Genomic DNA, 14,857 nt, shown 5'->3' on the forward strand with positions numbered 1-14,857 from the left:
TGCCCGAGGCTCATGGCTGAGGAGTGCGGGCGAGTAGCGGCCGCTGCAGCAGTCGCGGTGGCGGGAAGGAGGCGGAAAAGCGCCGGAGAGACGGGGCTGGTGAGTACGGGAAAACCCGCCTGCTGCATCTTAGGGATGGCGGGTACAGGCAAGGGGGCTTCGGAAGACCGTTTCCTAAACGAGAGGGTGGCGTTGGTTCCCGAGTTAGCGAGGCGCCAGGACTGGGCTTGTCGCGTCCGGACGGGCACTGGCGTGGCGCCGCTGGGGGTCACTTTGGCGCCCGCTGCGAGCTGAAGCACCGCGCGACGCAGTCGTAGGTCCGAGTTTGCGTTATCCGCCCCGTCAGGCAGTTCATTGGGTGGCCTGCAGACCGCGCGCCTCCGACGCGGCACTGTTGAGAGGCGACCCCCTGAGCGCCCGGCGCGTCGGGGAAATGGCTTGCTCAGGTGCCTTGGGAGCCGAATAGCGCGCAGCTCCGGGAACTGAGGGAAGCACTTCGAAGCAGAACGCGGTATCGCTTGCCTTGAGTGACGCTTCCGCGGTGGCGTGGATGGGGAGGCGGCAGCCCCGCGGGAACGTTCCGGGGGTGGGGGCCGTGGCAGCTTTCCAGCCTGGCGCTTCCTCGGGGCAGGTAACCCTGGGCGCCGAAAGAGGAGGACTCTTTTCGGGGGGGGGGGCGCAGGCGTGTAAGCACCGTTTTAGGCAGAACTGCGGTAAAAGCGCTGCCCGGAACTAATGGGCCTATATGTGCTTATGTCCGTGTGGCAGCTAAGCCCGGAGGCAGCTGGGGACGAGGACTCGTGCTCTTCGTCCGCACCCCTGTCGCCATCGTCTTCCCCGCGCTCGCTGGCCTCGGCTTCCGGTGGATGCGGATCCAGCAAGTGCGTCTGCAACAGCTGCGGTCTGGAGATCATCGACAAATACCTACTCAAGGTGAGCGGCTGGTGGAGGCGCCCGCGCACGGACTCTTTCCCGGTCTCAAGGAGAACGCTTCGGGGAAGGGGGAAGACGTTGGGCTTGGGCTGAGGAGGTAGTTCCAAGCAGAGCAGCTCTTCGACTGGCGCGGGACTTGGCCTTCACTGAACGCAGCAAATCCGCCCGCCTGGGTCGCTTTCCTACTTGTCCTTAAGCTAGCGAGATGACCTTTTGCACAGTGTTTTCGGACAGAGAAACTCGTAAAACAGGGTGTTGCACTTTTGAAAGAGTAGTCAGAATGTGACACACACATGACTCAATGCAACTTCAAAGAGAGAACCCATCTAAAGGGGTTGCTCCTAGAAGATACCCAAGGAAAGGAAAGGCACATGTTGATAAGAGTACTTTTGAAAAGACACTGGACTATGTTAGTAAAATTTAAACCCCACCAAATCCAGTGGGAATTAATCCGTGACTGATTGGGATTCACTGATTCCAGTGGATCCAAAGCTCCCATAATTTAAACTTGATCCAACCATATGAAAATTAGGAAGGTTCTCTTCCTTCTTACACTAGAAATAAAACACTTCTCTTTAGTTGCATATTTGTCTGGAAGATGGCTAAAAGTTAAAATAACAATGTAGTGAGATTAAGGCTGCACCATCTTTAATACATAAGCAAAAATGTTTCCTTTAAAATGCAGAAATGCTATTCAATTAGAACTATTTGTTTAAATAGCCTATTTGCTACAGAACAGAAACAGTGTCTTGATGGATTCTTTAACTAAGAAGTATTTGTTTGTGGTTTTGTCTGGGTTACTACCCAGCCATGGTCACGTGAAGCTCTCCATGCAGTTTATGAACGCCACGTGTGTACTCTGCCATTGATTAGTAGCAACTAATCAAAACTGAAACTTGGCTTTGTTGCAAAAAGTCCAGCAATTTGAACTTCATAGTCCTCAGACTGTTAAGTTTGACAATAGTTTCCTGTAAGCAGCTCAAAATTTGAACCATGCCAAACCCAGGAAAACTTACTTGTTACTCGAAGTGGATTAAAATACCGTTTTCAGAGTTTATTTGCTTTTACTGTTTTTAATCCTTAAATTGGTGTGAACTATCTGACATGGTACATTAGATATTGACAAATCTGGGGACTTAGAATTAGGGTATTATTGTATTTTTATTCTGCTTTTTGACCTTTGGAATTAAATAGGTAATCTTAGTTGCTCTTCCCCCCCCCCCCCCCCGTCAAACATCTAAATGTTTGAGTTCAATATGAATTACACACTCAGTATTAAGCATGTTTGAGTATAAGCAGGGCTTTTTTTTTGTCATAGAACGCACCGGAACGGCATTCCTGCACCTTTTTTTCAATGGATTTTACAAAGTGATTTTGAGGCGTAGCAGATCAGCAGCAAACATCATTAACATAGTGCCTGCAGGCTGCTATTGTGTCTGCTATCTGATAGTGAGAGATAGCTTCTTCAGACGCTCGCTGCTCCCTGCTCCCGGTTTGGGATTGGTGTGTGTGTGCTTACTACCGGCGAGACATGAGTTTGGCACCTTTCTTTTTCTTTTTTTTTTCTTTTTTTACAAAAAAAGCACTGAGTATAAGTCTTCTGTTACAAGCTTACTAGAGAAACCAATGTAACTTAAGAACTTTCTGATTTGAGAGAAAAAAAACCTTCTTCCTCCACAGTCCTGCTTTGGCCTGAGATGCCAACAGGTGCAGACAAGATGATATTACACTTGATATTTATGTTCATTTTAAGTAGTATCTGTTTATATTGTGGTATTATGTGGAAGGCAAAAATATATCTTAACTACTGGTTTCTGTGTTTGTCTTTGTGCCACAAATTCTGTGATTTCCTAGTTGCTAACATGCAGTGAATTTAAGAGGAAGGCATGATATGAATTTTAGAGATGGGACATTTAGGCAGTAATTTAGTTAGAGAATTACAGAGCTGAGAGGGTAATGATCTGTTAATGAGGATGATCATCTGACAATATCAAACATCATGGCTTTCTTACTTTCAACACAACTTGCAAGATTTTGCTAAATGTGTAATGAGCAAGCTGTTAAAATGTGTTGGAGTGCTAGTTTAGACTGGTGAGGAATATTGCATATTAATACTGTTACCTTGATTAGTCCTTATGTTGTATAGCCATCTTTGATGCCAGAAGAAGCAGCAAAGGTGAAGTCTGACTATTGTTTTCTCTTTGTATATGGTCAAAGGAATTGATATTGTTTAGCTATATGACTTCCTGCACCTTAAATGCAGGTGGTGTTGGTGGTTAAAGGTGGCTAAATTGCTTTGCAGTGCAATTCTATACATACATTAGAAGTAAGCCTAACTGAATTCAGTAGGGCTTATTTCTGGGGAACTGGGTGTAGGAATGTATTTTGTCATCCCTTACTGGTAAATTCTTAAATCATGGAAGTATGTTTGTTGGTGATATTTTCTGCAACTAGACCATGGCAAGTAATAAGCTCTGAGCAAGTAGGTTCAACTGGTAGCTACCATGATGAGGTTTAAGCAATATTATTTAAATCTATTTTGGGAGAATATTATGCCTTTATAAATTGCAATACTAGTGACACAACAGCCACATAAGTGAACTATGATTAAAGGCAGTTTAGAGCTTGAGTTCTAAAAAGAAATACGGTCACATAGGAAAAAATCAAAATCCTTCCAAACTAAACTGCATGTTAAAATGAAGGATTTGCTGATAATTGTGAACAGCAACTGACTTTGCCAGCTTTGCCTCTCCTGGCACTCAAGGAAAGGAGGCTAGCTGAGATATGCTGGGATTTGTAAGGTAATGATATATTTCTATACCTCCCATAGCTGAAACACTCTGGTTGGTTGACAACATTTAAGTCATCAATCCAGATTTCAACCCTGCTTAGCTTCCAAGATTGGACAAGATTAGGCACTTTAGGCTATATGGAAGATTGTAGTCAAATGCATCTGGAGTATGCAAGCTTGGGAAAGCCTGGGCTACCATATGGCTTTTTATGAAACATTATAAAAACTGAACAATTTTGTTCATTGGTTTGAGGATATAGATTGTTCATGGGCTTATTTAATGCAGCAAGGGAAACTAAGTTAACAAAGAAATGAAGCATGGTATGCTTCACACAATCAAGCAGCAGTCATGATAGTTTCACTTTATCATGGAGTAATTGTAAGCTCTGCAGTGTAAGTTCACCCTTTGAGGTAGATGTTGACATGGTGTTAAATGATACCATTCTGTTAAGTAGCTCCTTATTCCTATAAACCATGTTGCCTTTTCCTTTAATTATTTGCTAAAACTTGCATAAGTACTTGTTCTAAATGCTAGAGCAATTTGCATATATAAATGTGTTCAAGCTCTTAATTAGCTTTGGGCTTGAAACCTGTCTACACCAGCTCCTTTTATAACTCATCAATGAAAATAGGTCGAAGAAATGGCTGAATTTTTATGTCATCTGTCACCTCATCATCCTATTCTGACTTGAGTTTCATTTTTTAATTTCTTTACAGGAAAAGAAGTACCTCTCAAAAGTATTTATTCTTGATTATTCAGGCAAATGCCTTATGTTTCATAGCATAGCCATCCTATAGCTTGTGTAGATGCATCATTGTTGTGAGGACAGAGAGGAAACCATTGCAATTATTTTGTGTTAATTTGCTTACTCAGTACAGAGGAACTTGCCACATGTCTATGCAGAGAAACAGCTTCTGGACTTCAAAAGGCATGTTTAACTGTACATCTAGTGGCACTTACACATAATTTATTCATTTCAGTGGGGCTTTTATTAGATAATCTGTTGATGAAATGTTTCAATTTGTATATAAATTGTTAGTATATAAATTATTTTGTGGTTCCTTCTAAAACATGTAAAGTCTTAAATCTTTGCTTTACTGTGAATTTTATTGAAGTTCTATAGAGATTTAAAATGATTGGTACTGATTGTAAAATTTTTCTTTCTCCCCTAAAAGGTGAATGATTTGTGCTGGCATGTACGGTGTCTGTCTTGCAGTGTATGCAGGACCTCTTTAGGAAGGCATACCAGCTGCTACATCAAAGACAAAGACATTTTCTGCAAACTAGACTATTTCAGGTATATTCTACAGCTCCAGTATATTTTAGTATGTTGAAACTATAAATGTAGACCTGTGAGATTTTTTGCTTTGGAAAGTGTACTGTAAATGGTAAGCAGACTGTGCAGTTTGAATTAACTTCCAGCTACTTAACTAAAATTGAATCATGTAAATAAATCAAAACAATTATTAATTTAATACTGAGCACAAAAGGTGCACCCTTTCAACTGTTTGAGGTAGGAAATGCCTGGTTTTGAATGACATAATCTTGTCTATTCACAACATGTGCATTTTAAGGAATGCTTGCCTTGTCAGTAAATTAAAGAGCAGAAATTGAGTTCTGTTTGGTGGCTGTTGTCAGATTGCTCTCTTCATAGCTATAGTAGGAGTTCTTGTTGCTGTGTTTCTCCCCCCATTTCTTGATTTGAGGATTACATAACTCAAAATCAGTTTATCACAATGTGATCACTGATGGGTTCATGCTAAAAAAAAAAAAAAAAAATCCAGTTACCTTGACAGCACGATCCTAAATCCCACTGAGTTCAGTAGAATTTTATTCTAAGTAATTGAATAGGATTGTGGTTGGACCCTGCCACTGAAATGAGTGAAAACTAACAAACCACCTAGTTATCTTCGCTGTGTCTGATAAATATTATTTAACTATAAATAGTTAATATTTCAATCTTTAAAGCTTTTATGTCTTCCTCTCAACTTCCTGTTTCCATTGCCCCTTGCAAATTGCAGTTGTTTTCCTCCAGTGCTCTGTTGTACAGCCAGCATTATGGGGAGTGTGCTATGTCTGTATTCAGTGTATTCACACATACCGAGATAGAACATGGGGATACTTCTCTGCAAACACAGGGGTGAGGAACCATTGTCCAAATGTTCTGGGATTCCAAATCCATCAATTTCAACCAATGGGGTTGTTTTCAGAGCTTCTGAAAGATGTAATCCAGCAACATCTGGAAGGCCATAGATTCCTAACACTGTGCTAGAGTATCTTTATTTGCAACAAAAATAATTAAAACATACCTTTAGTTTTCTGAAGTTTTACAGTCACATATATAATCTTGTATCTTCTGTCCCAAACATGCCTAATGAGCCTATTGGAAAAATTAGAATACAGAACTTGAAACCAATTTTAGTGGTGATAACTAGCAAACTACAACTATTAATGAAGCCTACAGATTTGGGGCTCTGTTCACCTGCACTTATCTTGGCATTCTTAGGAATCACTTTCAGGATTTTGAAACCTTCAATCTCAGCTCATTTGTCTAACAATGGAAGGCACTGTGTCAAAACATCAGAAGAATATTCCTGTATAAGATTTTCATCTTCTCAACCTCATACTTTGGCCATTGTTGTATATGCTTCAGTAGCCATTATTTTGTGTCACTGCAATGGACCCTCAGTGGCTAAAAACTATTGAGAAGTTGCAGCTGATGCAGAACTCTTTTGCTTGTCTTTAGCTTAGAACAAGTAGTATATTGCACTTATTGCTGGATGTTACATTTTTAATCCCCCAAATGGCCTAAAATTTTTGGGTTGCAGGGGTGGAGCTAAAAGAAACCTTTAATATATATCATCAAACGGTGACTATTCTTTCCCCCCCTCCTTACTGAAAAGTAAGCATTGGGTACCAGATAAAGACTCTACAATGCATAGCATTTAAACATTATTTTCTCCTTTCTGTGGTCTTAGTCTGGATTAGAGATCCTGTGCCTGCAATTTGTGTGTATGTGGTGGTGGTGGGGAGTTCCCAGTGATGGGAATGAGGGAGTTTTTCCCTATGATGCTCCGGTGTGTGGCACCCACTTTGGTTTCAACTTACAACAGGGAGCAAAGGCTTAAAGACCCCCTACCTACATACTAGGGTCCTAATCTGGATCAGATCCTTTGTTTACTTTACATGGTGGGCTGTAATGTTTTTTTTTAATGTTTTGATAGCAATTAAGTTAGTTGCGAAAAACTTTGTACATTTGTTCCAGCATGACTGAAGTGCAGTTATTTGCAGCATTAAAAAACAAAAAACAAAATGAACAAATATAAGCCCGTTGGCCTTGACATCGTCTTGCACAGAAAAGCCCTCCTTACCACAATATTGCATCCTTTCTGTTTGTTTAAAATAACTGTTGACAGCATTCCCTGAAGTCGGCTAGCTGTTTTTTTGACTACTGATATTTATAGTATGATGTATTTCTCTTGTAGTTAGGTTACTGTTCCTATCTCTGGATTTTTTTTTTTTTTTTTTGCTTTTACTTTCTTTTAAATACATGTTCTTCTAATGTCTATATGGATAACTTTTTGACAGATTAGCATTGCATATGTGGAGTGTGGTTTTGCCTTGGTGTTTAATCAGTAGTCCTTTTAGCAAACAAGTTGTGAAACAGGAAAATCTATATGCTAATACATGCAGGAAGTTATATATATGTATATGGCAATAGGTTTCCTGGGGTGACTCTTTAAAAGATTCCTGTAAAGATTTGCTTTAAAGGAAAGTGTTTGCCCTTATTATAGCCATCTTTAGAAATCTTGGAAGGCACGAGAGAGCAATGTCTCAAAAGTACAAAAGCGAATCTGTTTGCTGAAGAAATAAAGACAGAAAAATCCCAGGGCAGCTGTCAGTAAGGTCAAGAGAATTTTAGGGTGAATGTAACCCTTAAAATAAGTTAATGTGATCTAACTTGAGTGGCAGTTGAACTATAACTGGCTTCTAACTTGTTCTGCCCTCTTTTTTGTAGACGGTATGGAACCCGCTGCTCACGTTGTGGCAGACATATCCATTCTACTGACTGGGTCCGTAGAGCTAAGGGGAATGTGTACCACTTGGCTTGCTTTGCCTGCTTCTCCTGCAAAAGACAGCTTTCCACAGGGGAAGAATTTGCTTTGGTTGAAGAGAAAGTTCTTTGTAGAGTGCATTATGACTGCATGTTGGATAATCTGAAAAGAGAAGTTGAAAATGGTAATACTCTATTTTGTTACATTTCTATTATAACCAAACCTGCCTCCAAACCTAAGGCAAATTTTGGAAGCCAGTTTTGGATGAAATTCTGTAGTTAAAGTACGCACATTTAGCACACATGCAACTTCATGAGAAGTTGGCCATCAGTACTTTTAATAAGTCCCCTGAGAATTTTTCATTGCTTTTATTTCTGAACAAGTAATATGGCCATGATAAGTTTCTCTTTACCATGCACACTACCTCACATTACCAAGTCTCCATGTAAATAAATCATAACACTTTTTTGATATTCAACTTCTTGGTGGTTGAATAAAATAAGTCTTTATTTGAAAGGATTCACTGCATTTAAAAAAACTACTGCTAACATAATTGCTTTGGTAACTTAGATTTCTGTAGGGTTTTTTTTTTTTTTCTGAGCATGGTAATCAAAGTCCACTGGAAGTTTGCTTAAGAGGGAAAATCAAATTCCACTTGATTTACAAAGCAGTGATAGTCAACATTACTACTGGGCAGAGTAAAGGAGGTTTGACAATCTGGCTGTCAGTATGAACTATGTGTATCTATAAGAATGTAATATTTGAACTATTGATCTGCATTTAATTGCAAAATAAATGGTTTTCAGTCATCCACATGCTAAATTTTTATCTGATAGTCATGGACTGTTACTAATGAAGATAAAGAGTTGTGCTTCTAGTACTGATCTGAAGTACTGCTTATTTTATGAAAGTAAAGACATGGTTTGGCCTGGATCATGGAGCACCAGCCCTAATCTATTTCCCAGGGGCCTGGATTGATTATCAGAGTCCTGAGTGTTTGTTAGTGTTACATTAAGAGATTTTTCTTCATTTTAATTGACATTAAGGGAATAACTTCAAGAGGAATTTCAGCTGGGAAGGAAGAGTTAACTCTTCCAGTAACACATGCTGGTGTATGTGTTCATGTGTGTGCGCACACACAGTTTAGCTATTTATAGCTAAGCCTTCTGGGAAATTTAAAAGAATCCTATTAATGTTTAAATTTGAATATTTAGATATAAATTAGAATGCAGATTTGTGCAACTTTGTGTTTTATGAGCCTGGCCCCCAAATCATTTCGGTGCTAAGCAATGCCCCTGGATGAAAAATCAAATTTTGCCCATCTACTCAAGGACTTGAGTAATCAAACTTCAGCTTAATATTACTAGTTTCAAAATAAGAACAGATATTTCTGTATTTAAGTATATTCTGAACATTGGAAGCCTATTCTGCTAAAATGTCTGAAATGAATATTAGCACTAGCAGTATTTGTACTTTGACTTCTTCTCTTTAATTTCAGGGAATGGTATTAGTGTAGAAGGTGCACTACTAACAGAACAAGATGTTAATCACCCAAAACCAGCAAAAAGAGCTCGGACCAGTTTCACGGCAGATCAGCTGCAGGTAGAGCCCCAGCACAGTAAAATACTCTAATCAAAGAGTATGGACATGGGAAGTGTGAGGCATAATGATTTTATGCTGTACATGACTTTAAAATTCTGTGAAAGCTAGAGATATGAACCAATCATTCTCTCCACTACAAGCTTGTTATCAAGGTGCAGCATGTTCATGAATTACTTTGGTAAGCTTTAGTTGTTTCATATGAAACGGTTACTGTTCAGGCATTTCTATCTCCCTGAAGGCAGCTGGTAAGTCAGTAAAGTGGAAATGTAAATGCTGATATATTTTGCCTAGTTGAGAAAATTCATAAAATCAGGCATTTACATCACTTCACATAATTGCAATAAGGGACGAAATAGTTTCAGTCCTACGTAACATGGTTAGGGACACCAGGAAATGTGCAGAATATTTACACATTTACAGGAAATGTGTAAACAGCTTTACAGGAAATTTAACTTTTTAAGCCACTTAAATTTCACTACAGGCAAGCAGCAATCAAAACTGTGGTGCTACATAGCAAGAAGCTATCATGCTGAAATTGGCTTAACCAGGAGCTAGCATTAGGTTGTGGAGCCTTGGTTAGAGGCACCATGTTCAGAAGGGTGCCTAAATATCTTAATGGACTTGATTATTGCAAAGCAAAATTTATATACACAAATAAACACACATATATGTAAATAATTCACTCCTTTGCTCAGTTTGCTACTAGTTTTGCCTATTCTGAGGTAGATGTGCTGAAACAAACTTATTACTACATTTTAGTTTCCATCTATTTCTAGCTTCTGCTTTATAGAACATTTTCCTCAGTATCTCTGAAGGCTGGGACTTCACCATCTTAGTTTTGAGCTACACATTTAAGTGTTCTTTTTTTAACACTCCACTATTTTTTTTTCAACTATCTGTTCTGCTTCATATGAGTTTAGCATTACTTCTGGGTGGAGATACTTTGTTTGCTTCCTATCTTGCAAATGATTGGATTGCTGTCTTCTCTTTGAGGACTTGGTATCCCAAGAGGACTACTGCTATCAGAAAAAGTTGCTATACGTGAATGGAAGGAGTGGTAGGGATATTTGCTTGAAATATTATCCAGTGTATGCAGTGGTATGGCCCAGATGCATTAAATTGCTATCTCTACACCATGTGCATCATCACATCTTACATCATTTATGTTTTCCTGCTTTAGCTGTGTTCTCTTGGAAGCAAGTGCCATTAAACTCAGCAGGAATAGCTTCCTCCTAAGTATACATAGCAGAGATGGGGAACTTTGGAGTTCCCAGCTGGCCCCATCTCTTTTCCAGTGATCAAAGATGATCACTTTGATGGCTTCCTCACTTTTGTGCATCTTTTTCCGCATTCTATAAGGCTGACGTGCTTCTCTTTAGTTATTGGTGTAAGGGCTTTAAGCTATAATGTGCTAGTTTTGGTCCTGCCACCCTTGCCTTTATCCCTGTCTTCCACTTCTTTAAGAGGTTTCCTGCTGTTTCAGGATTAGGCTACACAAGTACAAATTAAAGTACAAATCCCACCATTGTAGATAAAATGTCCAATGTGTCTTGCAAGGGGTAGAACACAACAACACATATGCCCCCATATCGTGAAGCAGATTTTCACAGCATGCAGAGTATTGCCCACTCTTGTTCCCACTGACAAAAGCAGTTAATTCAGGAGCAAAAGATTAATGGCATGTCACCTATTTTTAAGATAAAGCAACATAATAAACAAGTTTGAATATAGTAAAAATAAACAAACCAACAATAACAAATAAGCAGAAATGGAAAGAACAAAAGCACAAACAAGGAGGAACTAACTAAAAGTGCCCATCATAACAGTTTTTAGCACATGCTGAAAATATATCTTGCTATCCAATATGCTCTACTTTGGTAAAATTAATTTGGTACTTCCTAAAATATTACTGTATGATTCCTCAAATTATTCAGTTGTCTGTGGTATTGTGTCAAATTGTTTTATCATTCCAAAGATCTAAATTGAGGTGTCTGAAGTGCTCTTCAAGGTTAGGAAAGTAACCTGGGAGAACCCAGAACACTTGCTATCCTGAAAGCTTTCCCACCACCTTTCCTCCCCCACATTGACTAACGTGTCTGACGAAAAATGCAGGTCAGGAAGATAGAGAAGTGAAGACCAGTTCTACCACTCTTTTCACTCTACATTGGTTAATGTAAGCAAAGCCTCTGCATTCACAGGCTTACAGCTGTTGCCATATGATTTTGCACCCTAATCTCCCATGCAGAAGAAGAAGTGAAGTCATCACATTAAAACATGTGTACACTCCTGTCCTTTAAAATACTTAATTTCTTCAGGTTGCTTTCCTGGTCTGAAATTTCCCAAATTTCTTTTTAAAAAATGTTCTAACATTAGCTGCTTTCCAGTCTAATGGTATCATTTGGGGTCAAGTTATCATTTTGCTTAGAATTGAAAACAGATATTTTCACATTTGAGAAATCTCAGATGAACAGCATTCAAAATATTCATTATGTTAATGAATAAGAATTTTATTTCTTAGCATGCCTCAGTTCAAACTGGCATGGACATTTATTGTCCATATTCTGTAGTGAAGGTAGACACAGATTATTCATGTAGCTTCTCCATAGACTCCTGGGTCTCATTTAGCACATCTTTAACTTGTTACCTGATGGTTCTATTGCCTCCCTAGGCAGTTTTCTGCTTTTTTGTTTTCAGTGTTTTTAATAACAATCTCCTTGAATTATGGTTTTACGCCCCTTTCTTTTGCCAAAATTTATGTGCCTTATAGTTCATTTTGACAAGGCTTCCATTTTCTTAGATAACCCTTTTTGTTTCACTAAACATTAACCAAGTATGACTTGGTCATTCTTTTCCTGATATATTTTCTAGTTGAGTTACTCTTATGGTAGTTTTCAGTAACTTCCAAGAGGTGAGATGATCAAGAGGTCTTTCTTTAAAGTCTTTAAAAAGACTCTCTTTTAAATAACAACTTCTCCTCCTCTTTTTTCCTTCTTCCAAAGCCCTTCTTTTTAAAAATGTTTCCTCTTTTGAAATCTTTCTTGCCAATTGTCCACTAATGTGTGTGCTGATTTTGAATAATGGGAGTATCTGGCTTTTTCGGCTACTAAGAGAATTCAGTTGCTACTTGAACAAAATCATACTGTTTTGCGCATATGCTAACTTGTTGAAACTCCCTTCCTTGTCTCCATATTTTGTTTCAATTCCAGGCTGTGACACAGCTGATTGAATTGGATTTGTTGTCATTTGATCTACGTAAGATGCTCAACATTGAAGGTGCACAATATTTTTTATTGTGGCACAAAAGTTAAGTAAACAAAACAAATTGGCCATTATTGCATAAGTATTCACACCCACAAGGCAAGTCTAGGTAGAAGCACCTTTGGCAGCAATTATAGCTGCACGTTTTCTTGTGAATCTGGATTTTCCATTTTTGCTGGCAAACTGTTGCATGTCTTTTAGATCAGATGGGGATTCTTGCTGAATAAGGATTTCAAGACTTGCCACAGATTTCCCATCAAACTCTGAGGTCTAGACTTTGACTGGGTCTTTCTAAGACAATCCAACTTTTATTTTTATACCAGTTAAGTGTTACTCTGGTTATGTGCTAAAACTGATTGTTCTGCTGGAACTTCCACCTCAGTCCCAGGTTCCTTCCAGAATAAAACAGCTTTTCTTCAAGAATTTCCCAAGATCCATTCAGCTTGCTTTCAGTCCTGACCAGTTTCCCAGTCCCTTATTGAGATAAGCATCCCTACAATACCACCATGCTTCACAGTGGGGATAGTGTTCTCAGGAATAGTTTTGTGTCACAGTGTTTTGGAACAAGGTCAAAATGTCAGTTTTGGTCTCATCAGAGAACCTTTTTCACATGTTTGCTGTCTCTCCCACATGCTTTTTGGTAAATTCAAAACTAATTTTAATAGGCCTCAGTTTCAGCAGTATCTTTGCAAGAGTCCAAGTCACAGTTGTCCCATAGATGATTTCCCCCATCTCAGCTGAAGATTTTTCCAGCTGCTTCAGATTTACTGTTGGCCTCTTGGTTGCTTTTCTGATACTCTCCTGGGCACTGAGTTCTGGTGGACAATTTTTTTTCTAGACAGCTGCTTTCCAACATACTCTGGGTCCTTCTAGAAACAGGTGTATTTAATCTGAGCTCATGTTGGAATTGCACACACGTAGACTCAATTCAACTGTGTGCACTGAATTCTGGAGCCCAGTGGGTTGCACCCAGAACATATTTAGGTATGGGGAGGTGACTATTTATGAAACCAGTACATGCTAGTTTGATTTTGTGTATTTTGTGCTACCATATTTTTTATTATTTTCACAGAGTTGAGTATCTAGTGGATATCAAGTGGTAACAATGCAGTTCAATCTAACTCATTTCCAGGATGCAATTCAACAAAATGTAGGAAAATCAAGGCAGGATGAATAATTTTGCAAGGCTCTGTGTGTAAACCTATGTTCAGAATGTCTGCATGTTTATCCTTTTAAGTCAAGTAATGAGACAAATGTCTCTGTATTAACCCTACTAATTTTAAATGAAAAAAGTGTCTACAATAAAGTGGCTATTACTTTCTGAAAAACAAAACAGAAAACTTGTGCCTTTATCACCTAATTTCAATTTCATAATGGAAACAATAGTTAAAAAAATAAAAGTTGGTTTAAGGCCAACTGATGTTCAAACAGTTCTTAAACTTATTATAGATATAGCAGAAAACTATGGAACTGGTTGATCATTGCTAACTTTTCACATTCCCATCAAAAGACCAACATATGATTAATTTAAATACAATTTTACAATATGTATACAGAAATAAATCCAATTGAATTTAATGAGACTTGTGCTCTGATGTACGTACATAGGTTTGTGTCTTTAGTATGACTAGTCTATTGACTTTATTATATTCAACCATTAAAATTTATTTGGCCTATAATACTGATCTAGCAGCTAAATGTTCAGTTTAATTCCATTCCCAGCTTAAATGTATAGCTGGATGGACTAGCATTTTTTGCTGTAAAGCTCAACAAAACTAACACATTCTTGGGACTGTAAATTTTTAAATATTTTTGTTTGATCACCAAAAAGGCCTCAAGATTTTCTTCAAAATGTGAAATAATGGTCTTTATTTTATATAACAATTTCATGTTAGAAGATTTATGACTAACTCTGGACTTACCAGAATTATTGGTGAGCCATTAAAGATCAAAGTAACACTAACAGTGGACAACAGTCCAGCTGCTAACTCAAGTTGAAGCTGAAGCAAGTAGAGAAGAGTGATAGCTAACTTTTGTGAAAAATACTTTTATATTAGGATTCACAGATGACATTTTTGGCATGATAAACCCACTAGTAAGTAATCTTTAACCTTGTCGCATGATGCATATATTGTATAAATGTGCCTGGCATAGGAACAGTTAATATAGCCATTTAATTTTAAGGGATCTCTTCCACTTTCTATTACAATTTATTTG

The 14,857-nt window shown here is 38.5% G+C and overlaps 1 protein-coding gene across 1 annotated transcript in view; it reads left to right on the plus strand.

The window, feature by feature from the left end:
* LHX8 (LIM homeobox 8) overlaps positions 1-14,857 on the plus strand; it is a 21,972-nt gene continuing 7,115 nt past the window's right edge. Inside the window, exons 1-5 of the mRNA XM_044450662.1 lie at positions 1-99; positions 769-933; positions 4,901-5,022; positions 7,744-7,964; positions 9,279-9,382. Of these exons, the coding sequence (XP_044306597.1) occupies positions 13-99; positions 769-933; positions 4,901-5,022; positions 7,744-7,964; positions 9,279-9,382 (699 nt within the window). The 5' untranslated portion in view covers positions 1-12. The remainder of the gene's footprint in view (positions 100-768; positions 934-4,900; positions 5,023-7,743; positions 7,965-9,278; positions 9,383-14,857) is intronic.

This window comes from Varanus komodoensis, unplaced genomic scaffold (genome assembly GCF_004798865.1).
Source record: "Varanus komodoensis strain SLA01 unplaced genomic scaffold, ASM479886v1 scaffold1, whole genome shotgun sequence".
In the NCBI taxonomy this organism is placed as follows: Eukaryota; Metazoa; Chordata; class Lepidosauria; order Squamata; family Varanidae; genus Varanus; species Varanus komodoensis.